The 23819-nt window shown below is 38.8% G+C and overlaps 2 protein-coding genes across 2 annotated transcripts in view; one reads left to right on the forward strand and one right to left on the reverse strand.

Moving 5' to 3' along the window:
* The window catches only part of LOC137277734 (T-complex protein 1 subunit gamma-like), a 223035-nt gene that overhangs the window by 75636 nt on the left and 123580 nt on the right, over nucleotides 1-23819 (reverse strand). The gene's annotated exons all lie outside the window — the stretch shown is intronic.
* LOC137277725 (multiple C2 and transmembrane domain-containing protein 1-like) overlaps nucleotides 1-23819 on the forward strand; it is a 172392-nt gene that overhangs the window by 30748 nt on the left and 117825 nt on the right. Inside the window, exon 2 of the mRNA XM_067809618.1 lies at nucleotides 6405-6853. Within this exon, the coding sequence (XP_067665719.1) occupies nucleotides 6405-6853 (449 nt within the window). The remainder of the gene's footprint in view (nucleotides 1-6404; nucleotides 6854-23819) is intronic.

Consider the following 23819-nt stretch of genomic DNA (forward strand, 5'->3'; position numbering starts at 1 on the left):
TGATCTAGGCGGTTTGGTCCAAATTCCTGATCATCCGATCCCATTAGCTTCCTCTTGTGACAAGCAGATTACACACACAACATTTTGGTCCCAGCATGATTACTGACAGGCCACAGTCATACAGTTTTAATATTACAGACAGACACACACTCACTCACTCACTCACTCACACACACACACACACACACACACATGAAGATGGAAATACACTCACTAACACACCTGTGTAAGTTACACTACGATGACTTGAACCAGCATTCTGCCATTAAGAGGTGGAAGTACCGAAACATGAGAAGAAATACATTACTGGCATTAGACATGGCCTGTTTATATACAGCAGAACTAGTGTTGTCAATATAAGGTCATTGGTGTGTGGATACTTACTGGTGTATAGTCTCACCAAGATGGGTTTGGTTCGTCGAAAACTACTGATTAGATGGAGGCGGCGTAGTTCTGCAACTAAACACTCAGGTTTGTTAACTGAACTAAAAGTGAGGCACATTGATGTCATTGAACACAAATACTGCGGCAATTTATGAAGGATGAAGTTGCAATGTTGATAGTTTCAACAATGAAAGTCACATGGTAGAAATTATCAACTTCAATGTCAGCTGTGTGTTTTACTCTGCCCTGTCTCATTCTATTAGGGGAGGTGGAACAGTCTAGTGATTAAAGTGTTTGCTCATCACACTGCAGATCCAGGTTATCTACATGGGTACAATGTCTGTAGCCCATTTCTGTTGCCGGAACATTGCTAAATGTGGCGTAAAACAACACTTATTCATTCTGCCTTATTTGTCTCAATTTTGTCTCTATACTCTCTCACTTTACAGGGATGCCCTCTTTGTTTTCTTTTCTCTCTATCCTGTAAATCCTCTGTCTACCTTTCTCTCTATCCTGTCTCACTTTAGTCTCATTCTCCCTACATTATCTATCTAATGTTTCTCTCTATCCTGTAGGGGACATGGGATATTCAAATGTTTCTCTCTTTGCTGTAGGGGAGATGGGATATTCTAATGATTCTCTCTATCCTGTAGGGGAGATGGGATATTCTAGTGTTTCTCTCTATCCTGAAGGGGAGATGGGATATTCTAGTGTTTCTCTCTATCCTGTAGGGGAGATGGGATATTCTAGTGTTTCTCTCTATCCTGTAGGGGAGATGGGATATTCTAATGTTTAATGCAACCTCTTGTGAGACTGAGTTCAATTCCCCATATAATGGGTACAATGCATGAAGCCCATTTCTGTCATCCCCTACCATGACATTGCTGAAATATTGCTATTTGCTGTGTAAAACCCTAATCACTCACACTATATCCTGTAAAACTCTACCTTGTCCCTCTTTCTACCTTTCCCTCTACCCTGTCTCACTCTAGCTTGTTTCTTTGTACTCTTTTTCTATGTACTCTCTATCCTGTATTACTATGTCTCTTTCTAAGGTTCTCTGTATTATGTATAGCTCAATCCCATCTCTGTTTCTTTCTACCTTTCTGTCTATCATATCACTCTACCTTGTGTCTCAATCTTTTCTCTGTTTCACTTTCTTCTGTATAAATCTGTTTCTCTCTACATCTCTCAAAAAGGTGGCAATCTACCTGTCTTTCTCCTGTATAAATCTGTTTCTCTCTACATCTCTCAAAAAAGGTGGCAATCTACCTGTCTCTTTCACCATCTCTCTCTACCATCATGCGTCCAGAGATAGCTTTCTGCCGTTGTTGTTTCAATGCTGCCTTCAGTGTTTATTGACCAAAAGGATTCAGTTACAGCAATTTAAATTGGAAAATAGATGTGTGACCATATGGCAGGATACCAACTGAAATGATAAGCTCAGATGAACATGACATACTCTAATTCAGTATCAACTCATTCGACAAATGAATCCCATAGCATCACAGTGTGTTGCAGCAGGTGCTTGCTCATGAACAACTGATGGAACACCCCTTTAAATCCTGTATGGTGTCAATAATTTACGCATAGTCTAGTGGCATGCATCTCTGTCAATCTACCATAACGCCATAACGTACAGTGCCGACAGCTTGTCACCATGAGGGGGAAACGGGTAACCTTTGGTGAGATATATTCCTTTGTTTTCGCACAATTGTCTTTTTTCAACTACTTCACGGAAACTGTGTTTTAATCACTGTTGCCATTATATTCATAATATACATTATGTATGCACAGGGTTTTTATCGGTCGTGAATATTTACATTTTACTCAGTTGTAAGAATATGCAGACAGCATGAAAATGGTAATATCGGCAAATGTACAAAAGAATCGGTAATGTGAATTGGCTGGACTGACACATTGATTTTGCAAGGTTGTATAGTCGGTGTTCGTTCATTAATTAATTTGAGGAGTGGCTATGTGAGGGCTAGACCACTGAGACTATCCGTCCAACTATTCCTACATGGACAATGTGTTGCCTCATGCAACAATTAATGGCTGATAGTTTGTGAAATGGGTGTGACCATGTATTTGCTAAGTGTCATGTAACTTAATTTTTTACTTTCATTTAAGACAGCTTTGGTGAAATGTTTCCTGTAAAATGGTTAATGGATTTACATGGATTTAGGTTAGAATTAAATCACCATGAGTTGATTTGATAGTCAAAGATGGTGTTGTGTAAACAACATTATTGGCCCTAATGTATGGTTAGTGTTCATTGTTAGGACTTCATGTCTGTAGGAGGCTGTGGGGTAGCTTAGTAGTTGAAGTGTTTTCTTGTCACACTGAAGATCTGGGTTCAATTCCCCACATGGATACAATGTGTAAAGTCCATTTCTAGTGGACCCTGGCATGATGTTAGGGGAATATTGCTAAAAGTGGCGTAAAACCACACTCTCTCACTCACTCGCTCACTCACTCACCTACTCACTCACTCACTCACGTCTGAAGAGTTCAGTTTCATCATAGTCATGGAATCGAATCCTGAAAGGATTTTCCAGATGTTGAACAGCTTTAATGAAAGTATTAATGTGGAACCATGAAGAACCAAGCAGGAACTGGTTATTATTAGAGAATGTAGATATCTCATTGGTCAGCTGCTCTCTAGCGGAATCCATTCAAAATGATAGTCAAGGCAGTAACTTTATTATGATGTTTCTGTCATCAAAAGGATTAAGTTCAACATTTATTTAGACAATATTGAAATCAACTGCTTGACATATCATGAGGTGCTGGAAGAATGTTTCATCATATCATTGCTTGTGTTATTGAAAAATACAGCCCAGTAAACTTGGTATCACATGCTGATAATTATGTAGATGAAATCACCTATCTCTAACAAGTTTCATGAATTCATGTAAGTCCTTCTTACTCAATATTGACCTAACATTCTTTCATTGCTAAAATGAGCATTACCTCTACTAACATCAACACCTGTACTGACATCAACACCTGTACTGACATCAACACCTGTACTGACACCAACACCTGTACTGACACCAACACCTGTACTGACATCAACACCTGTACTGACACCAACACCTGTACTGACACCAACACCTGTACTGACATCAACACCTGTACTGACATCAACACCTGTACTGACACCAACACCTGTACTGACATCAACACCTGTACTGACACCAACACCTGTACTGACATCAACACCTGTACTGACACCAACACCTGTACTGACATCAACACCTGTACTGACATCAACACCTGTACTGACACCAACACCTGTACTGACACCAACACCTGTACTGACATCAACACCTGTACTGACATCAACACCTGTACTGACACCAACACCTGTACCAACACCAACACTAACAGGTGCACTGACACCATCACCTGTACTAGCACTACCACTTGCTCATGCACTAACACCAAGACCTGTACTTACTCCAACACTAACACCTGCACTAGCACAGGCACCTGTACTGAAACCAACACCTGTACCAACACAAATACCAGCGCATGCATTGATACCAACACCTGCACTAATACCAACATGTGTACTAACACCAACCTCTGTACATGTGCACTGTCACCAGGACCTGTACTGACATCAACACCTGTACTCATACCAACACCTGCACTAACACAACACCAGCACTACCACCAACACCTGTACTGACACCAACACTAACATGTGCACTGACACCAACACCTGTGCTAACACCAGCATGTGTACTGACACCAACACCTGCACTAACACCAACACCTGTACTAACACCAACACCTGCACTGACACCAATACTGGTACTAACACCAACACCTGTACTAATTGCTCTACTAATAACAAGACCAACACCTGTACTAGCATCAACACTTGCAGTGATACCTACACCTGCATTAACACTAACATCAACACCTGCACTAACAGTTATATCCCTTACATAAACCTTAAACCGACTTCTACAATGTACATAAAACAAATGTTTTTCCCATAGACATCAGTGGTGGCATTATATACATATTAAGAATTATTTAAGGCCTCATTTCACAGACTGACATTAAAGCATTAATATACAACAACCAATTCCTGACTCAGGAATCTTAAACCCAAGCTCCCCAACATCCACAATGTTCAAAACATGTCTGGTCACTTTGAGCATGTGTCACATTAAGAGGACAAAGTACTTTGAAAACATCATCTTATATTTTCTTAGATGGATGTATATATAAGACTCAGATTATGATGCAAAATCACATGTCACAGCTGTCAGATGATTCACTTACCACTGATGGCTGTCAATGAAAACTGCTTGTTAAACAACTGATTCCAGTATGTAGAACCTGCCAACTACAAATGTTTCAAGTTAGCAGTATATGAAACATGACAGAGTTGTGTCCCTTGATGTGCTAAAATGTTCATTATGCTTGTCATAGCTTGATTCTCATCATAGCTTGATGCAGAAACTCTGTCATTGTCTATCACAGTAATACTAATGCAATTAATTAATTAACGATATGTACTTAATTTTATTGGGTAGTAGTAGTAGTAGTAGTAGTAGTAGTAGTAGTAGTAGTAGTAGTAGTAGTAGTAGTAGTAGTAGTAGTAGTAGTAGTAGTTGACGTTCAACTAACTGTCATTTGTTCCAGATTCTGTTCACCCATATATGGTGAATGCAAATTAATTTGCTCTTTAGAACATATACATGTACAGTTCAACTGATGAGCTGACAAGTCAAGCTGAAGTACTGCTGCACACATAATGTATTCATATTGTTTAATCTTACCTGTCTTTAATTGGTTATTATCCCTCCATACAACTTGTTTCAAGCATCAGCAAACTGAAATCAGCAACATGGAAGAATGCACATCAACAAGTGCATACAATATTTTGCAAATTGCATCACTTGGATGCATTCTTTGACCACATTTTTTCTGTGCCAATGAGTTCAACCAATTATGACCGATCCTTCCCAAATGAATAATGTAAGATATAAGCATTATGTGAGAGACATACACTACTGAATTGTCGAGTTCCGTTAGATTATTCATCATTAGTAGAAATTAAATACCGAACAAGGTGTTTAATGTCACCCTACAAAGTGACTACTATGATGTCAACCTGTTGTTCTAAGATCAGTCTGTGACATCATATGACATCTTGAACAATGGATGATGTCGTATTCAAGTATCAGTATGATGTCACAGCAATTCAAAAGACCATTCAGAATCAGTAAGGCATGTAATGTTATGGTGAATATCAACATTATATTCCAGCAGTATTTAAAGTGGGCAGCCACTGTAATTTGAGTTTGAGAATTGAATGTTGGTGGTTTTATCAAATGGGCAGCCTGCAAGATTCATGATGGAGTTGTAGAATTGAATGTTGGTGGTTTTATCAAATGGGCAGCCTGCAAGATTCATGATGGAGTTGTAGAATTGAATGTTGGTGGTTTTATCAAATGGACAGCCTGCAAGATTCATGATGGAGTTGTAGAATTGAATGTTGGTGGTTTTATCAAATGGACAGCCTGCAAGATTCATGATGGAGTTGTAGAATTGAATGTTGGTGGTTCTATCAAATGGACAGCCTGCAAGATTCATGATGGAGTTGTAGAATTGAATGTTGGTGGTTTTATCCATTGGGCAACCTCCATGTTACATAATGGAGTGTAATGAAGTGGGAGAATTGAACGTTAGTGGTTTTTTCTGGTGGGCACATGATATCAAACAATGTTGCAAGATGAAATTTCTTGTTTCTCTAGTAATGCCCAAATTTAGTCAGATAATACAGGGACAGCTCATCTCTCAGTGTCAGATGGGTGTGGGTGGTTTGACTGCTGGCTGGTATCTCAAAGACTAGCACTATAAAACCAACATCAGTCCAGACTTACACAAGCAGCCATTGTTTATACACATGCATGTTTTTTCCAGTCCTGATAATTCTTTATTTAGAGGAACACACAGACATGGTTGATTTAGTGTTTTGATCTATCTTTCAGGCCCGAAAAGAGAAAAAGGTCGTAAATATCAAAGTGCGACTGATGTCCGTACCGATGCTGGTAGCACCACCCCACCATCTCCTCCACCAATGATGAGTCGGAGAAAACGCTTGTGGAGTAGTTTTCGAAATAAGGCTCGGCGACTTCGGGGTAAGACGAAAGAAAGGTCAAATTCAGCAGAGTTTAATCGCTTGTCAGCCAGCCAGCCAAACATCGCGTCCAATGGGTCAGCCATCAAGGGAGATGAGTTTGATGCTTATTTTGAGTCTTCAAAAGCACGACAACGGGAATCATCAAAAGAGAGAAGTATGAGTGACCCAACCTTGACCCCACAACCCAGTACAAGGTCAGTCCGCATTAGCCAGTCAGATCATGGTATGGGGGATGAAGCAGAAGTGGATTCTGGGATAGCAGTCATAGAACAAACATCTACAACACCAACATCAGCAGTAAGTGTTAATCATCATGGGTATGAACATAGTCTGATAATTATTTACCCAGGCATGCCTACTACTTGCCACTATTTGTCACCATTTGTACTTAGTAGGCATCTGTATTCATGGTCAACCTTCAGCCAGACCAACACAAGTCCAACAAGTTTATTTTCTGCCAAAGTGTTCATAAAACTTTGGCACTAAAGTTTTGGTAGGGATTGTGTACATATTTATCTAAATAAAATAATGCATATAACATGAAACTTCCATTGTCACTGGCCTTCAGCAACCCATGCTTCCCATAAAAAGCAACTATGCCTGTCAAAAGAGGCAACTAATGGGATCTGTGTGATAAAACTTGCTGACTTGGTTGACACATGTCATTGGCTCCCAACTGCTGAGATTGATACTCATGCTGTTGATCACAGGATTGTCTGGTCCAGGCTCAATTATTTACAGACCACTGCCATATAGCTAGAATATTGCTGAATGCGGTGTAAAACTAAACTCACTCACTCACTGACTGCCATATAGCTGGAATATTGCTGAGTGCGGTGTAAAACTATACTCACTCACTCACTCACTCACTCACTCACTCACTCACTCACTCACTCACTCACTCACTCACTCACTCACTCACTCACTCACTCACTCACTCACTCACTCACTTATTATTGCATTAAAGAAATTGTTAGAGGTTTGCAAAGCCCACTGTATTAAATGTGTCAAATATTGTGTTTTGAGTTTTGAAAAAACTCCAACATGTTTCAGGGACATTTTGTTGAACAATAATCATCATACTGGGTGATAAAACATTTAGTTCACACACTTTAATACCTGAACTTCAAGTGAACAAAACATTGTATAGTATTTTATCAATGTAATGATGACCGAACTGTACATATATTGTTAAACATACAATTATTTATTGAATCCAGTTTGTATATTTTGTTGATGGCATCACAATATGCATGTGAGGGAGACACACTAAAAAGATAAAGGGGCATAACTCTGCTATGCTTCATTGTACTCTGAAAGTATCATAGTGAAGAGTTGCTGTTGATCAGGATGATCAGCTTTAGCCTCCATATGTTCATGATGACCAAACTAATTCAACACATGTAAATATTGGAACTACATACTTCTAGGTTGTATCAAAAAGAGGGTTGAAACACACAACAGATATAATTATATGAGGCTGTCAAACCTGTAATTGAGTTTGAAGCATGCACACACACATACATACAAACAAACAAACAAACAAACATGTACATGTGCATGCACACGCACATGAGCACACATGTACTGACATATTTGAAATTGACAAACTGTTGATTGTGGTGTAGATTCTGTTTAAAGAATGTTCATTCCCTCACTAGATTAAGTTTTTATGCCTTGGAAACTTAGAACAATCTCAGTGACTGGAAGCAGTTTTTAATTTGGAGGAGAACTTGCATTTTTATGCTATATGTTCTTTTGGTGGTGAACAGGTATTGTCTTCTATGTGTGTGACTTTTGTGTTGTGGAAGTCAGTGAAATGTTTGAGAGGATATATCCTCACCTGTCACAAGTTGAGATTCGTTACATGGGCGCAGGTGGCAGGTGTACAGCACATTGCAGTATTGATTTAGCTTTGACCTCAGGTAACAAATAAAAAAATCCCCAGAAACCTATAAATGATTTCATACATGGATATTGGCACTGATCGTCAAAATGGTTAGTATATATCTGTTGTTACCTAAACAAACTGCATCTTTTGATGTTCGAGAATGGCACAGCAAGGATAATCATGGGATATGAATATTCACTGTTATTGATCACTGTCACGTGAACGATTTGACAGGTGAGAAATATGGTGACACATTCTCGAAAAATTCTTAAAATGTGTTGATAATAAAAGCAGCATTTAGTGTTGCTGCAACTGGTTTATGACAATCAACATGAATGCAGCTGTAAATGAATGACAGTTTCAGGATCACTGTGGCGTGTAACTGGTTACATTTTAAACTGATTTAGTTCAATTTGATAAAGTAGATTTGTTTTAGGCATGTTCAAGTGAACTGTGTTCTTTGGCTAGTAATAAGGGGTTTATCAACAGCGTTCATTAGCAGTGAGTTGACGTGAAGTTTTTCTCATTGTTACACATTGTATATAATGAGTCAGGGGCAGGGGCACCTTGTTGTCTGAAGGTCTCAATTCCCTGTATACAGTACATGTGTAAAGTGGAACGCTGTGATTGTGGGTTCATCTCCTATGTTCACTTTCATTGTGTTTCTGTGTTCATCAACTCCATTGTGTTCTTTTCCTTTGTTGATTAAGCCCAGTGGTTAAAGCGTTCACTCATCATGCCAAAGATCTGGGTTTAATTCTCTACATGGTTACAATGTGTGAAGCCCATTTCTGGTGTTCCCAGCCATAATATTGCTTAAATTTTGCTAAAAGTGGAGTAAAACCAAACTCAGTCAGTCAATCTTTCCAAAATCACACTTGTATGTCATGTATGTTTTTGTATTTTTTAGGTGATATAATTTCTGTTTACAAATAATGTGTACTTTTACAATCATGTTTATTGGTGGAATAATGATGAATATGTATTTACTTATTTCATGGAACGAATCCTCTGATATAAATCTAATGGTAGCTTCTTCTTTCCAAATGTATAGTGTCAGGTAACAGTTATTGGTCGCCATTTTAATTGTCAAATCAGTTGAGTGTCTGCTGGAACATTTCAGATAGGCTGTCTTGCCAAGGTGGTAAGATTCACACGACTCAGTAAACAAAAGGTAAAATATGCTTCTATGATATTTTAAACTCCTTCAATCAGGTTGATGGTTTTGTCAGAGTTATTCCTGTTGAACTGATCCCCTCATTTTATCCAACTAATGTATATATGATGTTGTATTCATTATTCAAACTTTGTGGTGTGGATATTTGTCACAATAGCCTTTAGAAACTGTAGTTGTACGATACAGTTTGAAACAACATGCTCTAATGAGTCATTTAGAGGTACAGAATCATGAATTACAAACTTAGTCATCATAATGGCTGATTTAAAGGCCTCATTTCTCAATCCACGGTAACAAATTCAGCTTCACACATTTAGATCTACAGGTAAGTTAGCTCAGAAAATCTGTATTTTTTGTTCCATGAATAAATTTTATGATCCAACTAAGGATATCTTTACATTGCCTATCCCCTCACTGTCCTTTTTTATATTCTTTTGTATATTTGTCAGAATTAGGTCCCTCTCTGTGATATTTCCGAGCTCATCTGTGTCATAAAGTGCGAAAGTTGTAGGATTGCAACATACTACAGGATGACATAGTCACCGTGTTTCCTTCCTGCGACAAGCAATGGGGAGGAAGTTTTCTTTGATTACCGAGTTTATTTTCCTCCCAGTTTCACTATGAGGAAACACTTTGTACCCATTCATCTACAGTTCACTACCACTGAGGGCAAGCTTCGAGGAATTTCTGATTTTCTGTCCTGAGTGAATGAATGGTGATATTTCTGAGCCTTTCAGGAAAGACCTTGTCACATCTTTGGTAGGTATTACTGGAAATATACACTGGAGTCTGACAGGGGACAAGACAACTGACTTGTGGTAGCACAGAAACAAGTATCTACTGACATTGCAGTTATAATGGACACAAAGGAACCACTCATTTTAGTTCTCATAGCAGTAGTTTGGTGTATTCTTTTCAACTTTTGTTTGTCTATTTATTTGTCTATCTGCTTGTTAAAGTCAGCACGTAACACTTTTCCAGCTATATAATATCAGCCAGTATTCACATCATGAGTATTGATCTTGGAACACAGTGCATCAATGAAGTCAGAGTACTAGATATTGTTTGTTGCCTCGTTTGACAGCTGGGTAGATAGAGTAATTCTAACCTGGCTCTATCCTGGTAACTGACTGTATTCAGTCACAAGATACCCAGTAAGCTGTAATGCTGCATTTCTACCAGCTTCCAGAATGGCTAAAATGCATTTTAGTAATGAGAAAGCATTATTACATATGATTATTGTGCACTATGGGAATATTTGTGGACATATAACTCTAGAAATGGAAGTTCTATCAGTTAGTACTCTTGAGATATACATGGAGGTGATGAGAGATGCTGGGGGATGGTGGAAGAAGACGAGGTCAGAAAAGTGTTATGTAAAAAGGGCAAAGTGAGCGAAGCATGATATGTTCCTGAGACCAATCTCACCCCCACCAAACCTCCCACCTTAAAAAGTAAATTACGAGTCCTTAATAGCATGAGGACACTTTACAGTGGATTATTGAATATGTAGGAAGGTTTGCAAGTAGATAGTCCCACTGGGGACACCATTGACTGATGGTTAGATGGTAATCTGGAAAATGTCTGCACAATTCAGTCACAAACGTAAGTGCAGTTAATGCCATCAGAAAATATTCATAGGTTTGTAGCATATTTATTTGGACATTTTCCAGTGTAGATGTAGCTTGTGTAATGCAGTAAAGTCTAATAACCCCTTAAAATAAGAACTAAATGTTCTAACATTTTCCATTAAGAAAATTTGATCTCCATACATCTTTGTAAGATATGTGCTGTGTATGTATATTTACATATTAAACACATCCTTTCACATCAAGCTCATTCATGTGCCTAATATTTTTGTGTAAACAGAATTTTATGTCCACACAGATTTCCCATAATTCCACAAAGTGTTATCCTTTTCTGAATTCGTCTGATGCCTTACGACCATTCTCATCACGACAGGTCCTTGTCTGTCATTGCCTGGCATCATCTTTAGGGCATATGGGATGAGTTCTCCCTATGATTATTCTGAGAACCCCCTTGGTACAGACATAGCCCTGCAGGGGTTAACGCTAAGTAATTTCCACAGCATCTCAGCCTTTTTAACTTTTCATAACATGACATTATTCCATTCGCACATTTATTGACATGTTCATTTACGATATGTTATTTTTTTATCAATATTTATTACTGAAAGCCTGTTGCAAAGAATGAGCTCTTCACTGGAGAAGTGAAGGCCACTTATGTTTAGATGTAGAAAAGTTTCACATATTTCCTGGTTTGTGTGTTTCTCACACACACGCACGCACGCACACACATGCAATGACAAGTTGAGTAGTGACTGGTACCCTCCACTGACCATCTTAGCAACTTATGCTTTTGATGTACTGGGATAGATGATGTATATTTGCAAAACGTGAACAATACATCATCTATTTGGTCATGAAAGGTGCTGATTTCTTATATGTATACACTATTTATATTCTTAAAAATAGGTACACAGGAGAAATCTTGATGTCATTTATTTATATATTCTTTTTACATCTGTTCTTCATATTATCAGGTAACTTCTTTATTCTCAATAACTATACCCATTTCAGTTTTCAGTCTCATTAAAATGAGACTTTAGATCTTGCTTTATTCCAAACAGAGATCTGAGTACATCCAATTATTGGTCATATCAGAACAACTTTTCATCTGACCAATCAGAGCATTGGTTACAGATGGGGAAAGATCATTCAGAGAGTGTTTCTGATCATGCAATCTTATAATGGTCAAGATGGAGATTCTATCTGAAACTTAATTGCTGGAAACGTGAATCCGACAAAATCATCAGGTGTCACTTGCCTCTAAGGGATAAACATTTGGTATGGGAGAGACTTTGTATAACCCTTCCCTAGGACCACTGACTTACAAACTAGGCCATCTGTTATACATTCGAGAAATTAGTTTGGTTTAGTTTTAGATTTCATTTTAGTACTGTTAAAGCATATAATTCAGTGGCAGTTCCCATTTTAAAACTAGTGATGCAAGTCTGTTTGTGTGGCATCTCAAAAAAGGTGATGTGTAATATGACAGAAGAATTGGATGTATTGAAGACAACTGCTTTGTCATATATTGTTACACATCTGAGTAAGGCTCTTGCATTACTTGTTATTGATAAAAGGCACAAGAAAACTTATATCCATCCCCCATATCTCCACTACTGGTATATTGCAGTGACAGTATAAGTTTATAAATAGATGGGAAGTCGTCAAATCGAAAACTTTCTCTGAGCATGACGGCAAACAAGGCAATCATGTCCAGGGCTTCAAAATGGTTTTTAAACCCACTGCCACAGATCAAGAAAGTAACTTGTCCTGACTAATTTTCCACGTGCCCATATATTTATGACATAATCAGGATGATGTGAATATGAAAGAGATCAACATGGCATTAGATGTTTGATAACTCTACCTTACTATCATTGCAATCTAATAGGTATAGTTTGAGCAGATTTGAAATGAAGTTCAAGTTTCTTTACAGTTTGAAACTGTTAGCAGATATTATCTAGTAGCCCATGGACAAGTAAGATACCATGAAATGAAGTTCAAGTTTCTTTACAGTTTGAAACTGTTAGCAGATATTATCTAGTAGCCCATGGACAAGTAAGATACCATAAGTTGATTGCCTGAAACAAAAATTAGCTTGTCTCAGGCGTAGGGTGTTGTGATTTTTGAGCCCGTGCTACCTGATATTATTATTCTGCTGTTGCCTTTAATGACTGTCCCAACACATCACTGATCACAACCAGGCTGACTGCACTGTGGAGTGAAGAAAGCATCTCCCTGGGAGTACAAGGTCAGCGCTTTGATCCCTGGGGATTTTGTTCCATAGCACCTCAAAAGATGGCACATGTTACAGGGTTGTACCTTCACCAAAAGAGCATCCAGTAGTCAGAATTGAGAGGGTTGGTGATCCAATAAAACCTGGTTTCATAAAACAGTATTGAGTACACTTCTATCAAAGAGAAAACATTTGTCAGCCAGCCAGAACTGTGGTGAGTGAGTGAGTGAGTGAGTGAGTGAGTGAGTGAGTGCTATAATGATTTGGTTTAGTATTCCAAACCATAAGATGTAGTCATTTTAATTACAGGAACCTTATATTTCCTATCAACAGTTTCGTAAAATTAATACATAATACATAATAATTAATATCTCGAAGGATTCAATATAATTTTTTCCTGTGTCCATTCCTTATGTCATGCTTGTCACAGAGGCAACTAGTGTGATTAGGTGGTCAGGCTTGCTGGCTTGGTTAACTCATGTCATTGTACCCCAGTGTAGATTGATGTTCATGCTGTTGATCACTAGTATGTCTGGTCCAGACTCAATTATTTACAGACCGCTGCCATATAGCTAGAATATTGATGAGTGCAGAGTAACAACTAAACTCACTCACTCACTCACTCACTCACTCACTCAGTTTGCTTAGATTGATTCTCATGCTGTTGATCACTGGATTGACTCACCCAGACTTGATTATTTACCATTGCCATATAGCAAGAATAGTGAATAGTGTGGCGTTCAACAACAAACCAACCAGTCCATACATTTGTGCATACTTGAGGCACAAATAACTCTGTATGAAATCCCAATGTTTTAACCCTGTCTGGCATAAATGGATGATTCATCTGGGAGTTAGCAAAGTCATGCACCATGTCCCTATATAATAGTAAGCTCAGTAATCTTGAACACAACATTAAATCCCACTTCACCTCCCCAATCAAAATTGTCACAGAGCTTGCCAATTTGATCACAGAGCTTCCCTATTTGATCACAGAGCTTCCCTGTCTGATCACAGAGCTTCCCTATCTGAACACAGAGCTTGCATCTCCCATTACAGAGCTTGGCTCATTTATTTTGAGATGTTTCCAATGCTGGAAACACTTTCTACCATGAAAGTTATCATAATGTCAGAGAAAGATTGCATTTAAGTTAATACTTAAGCCCCTGCGAGACAGTCATGATGTGGAAATTCAACTCTTATTACATATTGGTGATACATCAAACATAACATCCTACTGACAGGGGGATACGGCCTGTATCGACAGAGGTGATAACTGCAACATCTACAGTCTCAAGACAATCATCTTATATTACATATCCGCCGATCTAAGAGGCTACTTCCTTTGCTGTATCCACTAAAGATTCTAACAGACACTCAGGTCGAAATCACATTTCCGTCATTAAACACATGATCAGTCATAAGGGTGCCTCAGCTCATGATTGTGAGTCTCTGTGGGATGAGTGTAAATAATAATTTGTGAACATGATCTTGGTCTTTGTTCAACAGACCTGGCTGGTGTTGTTCCTCTCACTCTCTATGTTATCTCAAAGAGCTTGAATGCTGCAGTAATATAGATTTTTTTCTCTACCTTTACAGTTACAACTGCTTCCAATCATTGTAATTCTGGTTGTGTAATATGACTATTGCAATAGTTATAACTTTGTTAATGCTGTGACCTTGTCACAGTGTAGTTGCACGCTGTCATTTAGTGACTTGTGATGGGGAGAGATGCGAGATTGTGTGGTGAGGAGACGCAGTAGCCATAGACTCAGTGCTTCCCATTGATCGAAGAGGTGGCTTGTAGAGGAACATAGGGCAGTGCCGCAGCACTCTCTCTCTTTCTGGTTCTAATCATTCACCGCAGTTGGGCCAGCTTTTCTTCTAATGGCCACTACTGAAGACCTGATGAATGAAATTTTGCTTCGTCCTATTAGTCGAGTTAAGAAACGACTCCAGGATGTCGATCAGCAGAGTGTGGCTTCAACAGACAGTGATGACTCTTCCTTCTGGGAGCAGCTTTGTGGGGTGGCAGATGGACAGGTGGGTGTCACTTCCTTCTGTTTTGAGGGTGGCAATGAAAAGGTGGGTGTCATTTCTTTAGATTCTATGGTGGCAGACAGACTTGTGGCTGTCATATATTTCTGTGATAAACAGCCAGATGAATGTAATTTCTTTCAGTTTAAGGGTGGCAGACAACCTCATGGCTGACAGACAGGTGGATGTCACTTGTTATGGTTTAGGGGTGTCAGACAGACAGATGGATGTCATTTCTTTTGGTTCAGGGTTAGCAGACAGACAGGTGGATGTCATTTCTTATGGTTTAGGGGTGACAGACAGACAGATGGATGTCATTTCTTTTGTTTTAGGGGTGTCAAAACAAACAGGTGGGTGTCATTTCTCTCAGTTTGGAGGGTGTCAGATGGACAGGAGGGTGTCATTCGTTTCAGTTTGGGGGTATGGCAGACAAAGAAGTGGGTGTTATTTCTCTCAGTTTGGGGGTGTCAGATGGACAGGTGGATGTCATTTCTCTCCGTCGTGGGGATGGCAGACACACAGGCTTTCATTTCTCTCAGTTTGGAGGGTGTCAGATGGACAGGAGGATGTCATTTCTCTCCGTCAGGGGGGGTGGCAGACAAACAGGCTTTCATTTCTCTCAGTTTGGAGGGTGTCAGATGGACAGGAGGGTGTCATTTGTTTCAGTTTTGGGGTATGGCAGACAAAGAAGTGGGTGTTATTTCTCTCAGTTTGGGGGTGTCAGATGGACAGGTGGATGTCATTTCTCTCCGTCGGGGGGATGACAGACACACAGGCTTTCATTTCTCTCAGTTTGGAGGGTGTCAGTTGAATAGGTGTGAATTTCTCACAGTTTGGTGGGATGGCAGACACACAGGATTGCGTAATTTCTTTTGGATCCTACAGGTACCAGACAGGGATATAATTTCACTGTGTTTATTGTAGTAGTAGACAGACTGGCTGGTGTCATTTTTGTCGGTTCAGATATGTTCAGATGTCGGTTCAGGTGGGCATCATTTGTCTCCATGCTGCTACCAGTAGCAGAGTGGCAAGTGCATGTCAGTTCCCATTTCTATACCATAAGACAGCATGTTACTAAGCAACAAGAATTGAGCAGGCCTACTAAGTATTGCAGTGAAAGTAGAAAATATTGCCAAGGCTCAAAGATGGTTCAAATATAAGATAAACATACACTGAAGTTATGTTAATTCATGTCTAAATAGTATGGTAATGATGAGCTTGTATCATTATCACCAAGTCAACAATCCCACATTACAAATAAAGGTTCATTTAATATTGAGGGAGAAATGCTGAATCAACTGATTTTGTAACATACTCCTTGTCATTTATTTCATGAAGGAACTTGATGAAACATGCATGCGTCTTGGATGTTTGGATGTTACAACACATTGCTGTGCCGCGTAAGGAAGGACAAATGTAGTCCTGTAGACTCCCTTGAGACAGAGGTGGGTTTTTACCTCAGGTTCAGTCCATAGAAGTAAATCACATCATACTGACTCTTTTCTCTAGGTTAATCGCCATGGACTGATTCCTTGCCATTTTCACTAATCTGCACATGTCTGATTAAGGCAAGGAAAGACCGTGAGGGCACAATAGATTCCATTGTTTGCACAAAATAAGGCTATTCATCACACATCTAAAGCCAAATTCCCAAGATATATGTTTTCCTGATCAAGATCTATGAGTGGAGGAGGCTGGAAAGGTTGGCTCGTGTTCCGAATTTTCAACTCAAACTGATGAAATTGAGTATCATATTATATGCGGTTTGTGAGGCATCAAGTGGGATTTGCCTTCATTTTGAAATCTGCACAGGCTAAGTTACATGTTTTGTCAATCACAAAAAAGATTGTGTTGGGGAAGACGCTTCATGTAGTTAAACAAGCATGTTTGTTGTCAGACTGTTGGCTTGATGTGAAGTGAGTGTATTTAATTTCACACTAGTTATCACAGTGCTCCAGCAGTATTACAGGAGGGGAAACCAGAAGTGGGCCTCACACATTGTTTCCATGTAAGGAATTGGGTCCTCGGTATGACAAGTGGACTTTTTAACCACTAGGCTACCCCCACCGCCCTGTGAAGGATAGAATTCATGTATTTCAGCATATTTGTTATTATGACCAATGTTTCTGAGTAAATATTACTCCTTCCTCAAATGAATTAAAAGCAAGAAGCAGAGAGCTCATATATTAACATCCTGCCATGGTAATGCTGGAATATTGCTAAACGCAGTGTAAAACTAAACACAATCGCTCATTCATATATATATACACCAATAAGAACGTAAAACTAAACACACTCTCTCATTCATATACACCCGTGAGAACAACAAAAGAAATAAGATAACCAAGGTAGACATTTAACAAAGGTCAACAGTAGTTCATTAGCGCTGGTTGTTAATATCAACAGACATTTGTGAAATTACTAGTGAACAGTTAATGAATAATTGTCATTTGTATAATTTCTAAATGTAATTCAGTGTGGAGAATGGAATCAGATGGAGTGTCAGTAAGTTCCTATCTTTCACCTAAACCTATCCATGAACTAAATACTCTGGGGCAACAATTCAGGTTAAAATGTTATGTGCCAGAAATAATTGAAAGGCCACGCAAATTTGTCATTATACAATACTTTCAAGCATTCACGAGTTCACGTTTTCTTTGTTAAAACAGTATTGTTTGTGTTTTCACTATATTTGATACAGTGGATGTGATTAGTGAAAGGATCATTGTAACTAACACAATGGCAGACATTTCACTGTGTTGAGCATTTTTCCTAGATACCATGCCAACAACTATTTGAGTGTGACTTTGTGTTAGCAACAGACTTATATAAGACTATATATGTGTAAATTTGTTGTTGTCACTATGTGGTGTGAGGTAAAAACTTCACTCACTCACTCACTCACTCACTCACTCACTCACTCACTCACTCACTCACTCACCATGCCAACATGTCTTGTCTATGCAATTTAGCAAGTACTGCTTGTTTTCAGGGAGTCAGCCGAACAGTACCAGAAGCTATTCAGAACATTCATTGTAAACAGCAACATGCCACATTAAAAGTCCTATGTCAACAAGCTTGTGTTGGTCATTAAGATTCTGTATGGCAGTCATCATATCACTATTACCGGTACCATCACATGTTTCTAGTCCTTTAAGCCAAGAGACAAGTGAGTGAGTGAGTTTATTTTTATTCAGCTTTTAACAATACACCATCAATATCATGGACACCAGAAATGGGCTTCACACATTGTACCCATGTGGGGAATTGAATCTGGGTCTTACAAGCGAATACTTTAACCACCCGACCATGAAATATGCAGAAAATATTCTGACTCGCCTGACTTGTCATATTTTTTTGGTGCTAATGAGACCGTGTAATCTGCACAAATAAGAAGGTTTATAAGAAAAACATCCTTACACTTTTCCACAGACAACAAGTGTCAATGCAAAAACTTGCTGTCTCTTTTGGACAACAGTCATATCAGGAAACAATCCATGTTGCAACAGGTCAGCAACTTGCTATTGTCCTGATTCCGTTTTCCATTATGTTGTCTTCAACAGTTAACTGGCCATTTAATTTGATATTAGGTATATATATGTAATTCATGGCACTTATTCTGAAATAATCGTAATTCTTTCAGCATGTCTTTTTATTTGATAAACGAAACTGCCATTGTAGTCTAAACATTTAATATTAATGTAACCATTCTTTATAACAGTATCTCATTAAAGTATTTTAAAGTTAAAGAAAATATGCCAATTACACTGTGCTAAGTATGTTTGTACAGGCACAAATATCAGATCAGAAATAGTTGGCACCCTGAATAGCAGTGGGGATTAGCTTGCTTGAATGCCTGTGTATCAGGCAAAGGGTTGATGGTGACAAAAGTATAGGTTGGCTTGGTTTCCGCAAGTTTGGGTTTTGATTCATGATCAGCAAGGCTTGCTCTAGTGGGATGTTTTCTGAGGGTAAGGGTTTCATATTTTCATTGTCATGTTTCTCCAGGACAACTGAGTCCAAACCTATTTAGGTGATAAAGACCGATGGACACCACATCTTACTGTCCACACTGTAGCAGACGTGTGTAACAGCATCTTAGAGTGCGCAGATGGTCAGATCAGCTAGAAGTGGACAAAAAGAGTATCTTGAGTGGCAGGGACCCTTTCCACGAGGCGATCATATATTGCTACTAATATCGTAGGCCAGTGTTAACTTCTGGGAGCTTCGATCATCCAAGGCTTTGTGGAATGTGACCTTGACCTGTATATACCAGTGTCATATTAGTTATCCTCATCCAGATATACCTATATTTCTCAGAGGACCAATGTTATCCTCATCCAGATATACCTATATTTCTCAGAGGACCAATGTTATCCTGTTTTTCTCTGATGAAACAATGAGTTTTTAAAGGATAGCTATCTTGTCTACATCAACAGTTTACCTGGGAGCTGATGTTATTGTATAAAACAATGGGCTTTGAGCATGCATTGATGGATACAGAGCTTTATGAATACTCATTGTTATAAAAGCACAAGTAATAACTGAAGTGCATTCTTTCATTAAATAGTCCGAAGGTTGTCTGGTTTTCTGTTGTTCAAAATTTTACAGGAATCTAGTGTTGTAGCAAAATGCACAAAGAAAGAGTTCAACAAATCTTCTCTTTAAACAATGAGCTATGTGAAAGGACAACTATTGACTGTTATTCATAGTTTTCCAGGAGTCTGATGTTACAACCTAAAGTGCAAATAATCAGTACAAGCTGACCAGAGGCGCGATATCTGATGCTGAACTGTCACAAGTTATTGATTATGTACGGTAGATTTGGTAAAGGAGATATGGCCAGTCGGAGTGTTTGTGTCCGATGACAAATCCTTATGGACATATTGTACACTGTTTGTGTAGTCAGTTGTAGAGAGGCAAGAAGACAGGGAGACTGGACAGTAGCTGCTTTCAGTGCTTATTAGTAGAGGCAGTTTAGTGCCTGTACGTAGTCTGGGATTTGAGCAGATCCTTGATTGATTAAGGGAAGCAGTCCTATGCAGCCAATCTCAGAGCAACTTAAACTGCATGGTTCCTTGGGAGCTACTGTTTCTTATGTGAAAGCAGTGCTTTTCATGGTGTGCATGAGTGTTTGTGGTTTTACACAGCTTTGTCAACCAATATGCCAGAATAGCATCACATGTGCACCTGAAATCTGCCTCACACATTGTACATGTGTTGGGAATCAAACCATGAGCTACCCCACTGTCTACACATTCTGTTGACCTACGCAATTAGGTGGACACACAGGCTTTACGGTCATGAACACTTTGGCTTGGGTTCCTCTGAAGGTCTGGGTTAGAACTGATCTTCAGTAAGCCATGCTTGTCTACAGGCCCTCGTGTCATTGCAAGGATTAAAGTTTTTATTTAAAAATCGTCCACCATTTTGTGTTAAGATCATTTAGTTGAAAGTGAAAATCAGCTCTCAATCAACATGTAGAAATAACAATAAAGAACTGGTAGGTGTCATGAGTGGTGATCGATAGGCTAATCACTCATGATTATATTTAGATAAAGTTTTAATTGATTGCATGTGATGGCAGCATAGCAATCAGCAAAGCTGGTTGGTAGGGTGCACAGAAGAGTCCAGCCTTGTCTAGATGAATTGTACTGTGAAGCGTTTCAAGTCAAGGGTAATCCCAAAATTTTTATATTTTTTTAAAAAATCTTTAATCCTCTCAATGACACGAGGGCCTGTGTGCTTGTCGTTAAATCCAACGGGATCGGATGGTCAAACTCGCTGACTTGGTTGGCACGTCATCAGTTACCAGTTGCGCAGATCGATGCTCATATTTTTTATCAGTGGATTGTCTGGTCCAGACTTGATTGTTTATAGATCACCACCATATAGCTGAAATATTGCAGAACACAACGTAAAACTACACTCACTCACTCACTCACTTGGGCTTTGGTGGGTCTTTTTAGTATAAAACAGTATTTTGGATTGTAGACGCTGTGACTTGTATATCTTGAAAAATCAAATTACTTCATAAAGTATTCATTCTTCTTTGACATAATCAATAAATTGTTGCACCTAATTTGCCCTTCTAAAAAACATCTGTAATTGCTTTCTTTGACATCATCAATCTACCATTAGACCTGGGATGACAGAGATTGATTTCATTTCATTCGTCTGGCAGGATCAAGATCAGATCCAATAAAATGTGCTTCTTGGGAACGTTTTTCTTTGATTATAATTTTGGATGCATAAATCTTAAAAGAAATTTGAGATGTTGTTTTGCTAACAGCACATCAGGTTCTTGAAGATGCCTTGTGTACATTAAGGCTTGAAACTGGAATCATTACAACTACAGGGTTTTGTTGTACAATATATTTTCAAGTGTTATCTATCCCACAACTGTCCAGTGTTCAGTATGATTACAAGTCAGGCGCCTGTGAGGACTGAGTGTACCTACATTTTCACATCACAACCAAGTTTTCTTAAAAGCCTCATCAAGTCCAGATTTGGGAGCTGGAATACCCAAGGGGTGATTGAAGCAAGATCAGCTCTGTGTACTCAAGTATGCAGTTTTACCTGCTATCATATAGTGGCTGTTGGCATATCATCAGTGGTGAAGGATGAAAAGCAATAAAGCTAGTAGCAATGTAAAAGTGTAAGAGCCAGATGTAGTATCGGGCTGAGTTGAGACCATGTATAATTCATTTGAGATCATATCGTCACCAGCATGACACAGCTTCCTTCATTACTTCTTCCTTCCTTACCTCCAGGTGTAGCTGATCTTACCAGTGTTCATATTTTCAAGGGGAAACACCAAGACTCCAGAATATTCATAGTTATTGTCTAAATATCTTCATATCTGCCCCCCTAATTCAAGCTATGCAGGAAGTAATGATTCTTTTAGTTTCATTTAGTGTGGGCATGTTAGCCACTCCAGTTTCATGGTTTATATAACGCACGCTTGTTTCTGTACAACACATTATGAATCATGTTCACCCTTTGTATTGATAATTAATTGTTTATTCCTGGAAAGGTGACAGTTTTAGCTGTATCACAAGACTATTCCTTCCTGTGTTCGTTTCAGTGATTCATGATGACAGTGTGGAATCATTTACGTTCAATTTTACAAATAGTCGTGACATTATGGGTCATGTTCAAGCAGATAAATTTCTACAATCTCTCCAAGTTCTTCCTCACAGCCAGAACAAAGTGAGTGTTTCAGTTTTGGTGTTTGCAAACTCATAATGTGATTTTTGATTTCAAATATTGACATCATTGGGGGCCAGGCATGTGAGGTGTTATTGTCCAGGTGTGTAGGTGTGTTGTTTTGTTAGAGCTCACCCTCCTTCACATTCTGGTTTATCTGTATTAACCCCAGACCCTGTCAAACATACTAGCCACAACACAAGAACTGAATTTCCCATGTCGAATTTCATACTCAATCAGACATTTTTAGCACCTCTGCTGTTTGATAGAGACAACTTTTTATGACAGACCTTACCACCCTGGCAAAGCCAAATTAAATTAAACTTAACTGTCTCATGGATGCAATTCTGGGAAGGAAATTGACAATTTATATGACTTGAGCTGAACAATGAGATCAGGTGATGGCGTTGTTCATTTATGACTGCTGGGCATGATGAAAAATTCTCCGGAGGATGTAGTATGATGAAACACAAGATTCAGATGGCTACCATGGTTCTGTGAGTGTAGGACTGGAGCGATGCTCACTGAAATGGCAGAGTAGTTAGATTTTCTTTGCTAATGCCCATCAGCTGGGTGTTTTTAGGTAAACTGTACACAAGACATGGCTCCATGAAAAACAGGAAAGCTATATTTACTGCCTCTTCTCACTAAACATCTCAGTGTACTTAAATCTTCCACTTTCATACTGAAGTAACTACAGGCTGGTTCCATTTTAAATTCTTACTCATTGAAACAATGCCATGAAGTAAGTATGCTTGTCTGGTACATTTTTGTATCAACTTTGGCGCCAAAGGTTCACTTGATGTCCAGCAGCTAGATGAACACATCTCCAACAGGTGGCGTATTGATTATGTTATTGGATGAAGAGCTTTCATATTGCACAAATGATGTCATCAGATGCTGATTGATTTCAAACGTCAGATATTGATAAAATGATGTATCGTATCCAAAGGTGTCTCGCCAAAAGTTAAGCTTTTTTATTTAGCTGGAAAATATGTCTTGTGATCCTTGCTATCAACTTAATATGACTGTCAACTCTATTGATCCAAATACCACGGTTCTTTGCAGCCAATAACAATTTTGACAAGTAATGAGGAATTCCTCACACTCTTCAAACAAACAAG

Source organism: Haliotis asinina, chromosome 3 (assembly GCF_037392515.1).
Source record: "Haliotis asinina isolate JCU_RB_2024 chromosome 3, JCU_Hal_asi_v2, whole genome shotgun sequence".
NCBI lineage: Eukaryota > Metazoa > Mollusca > Gastropoda > Lepetellida > Haliotidae > Haliotis > Haliotis asinina.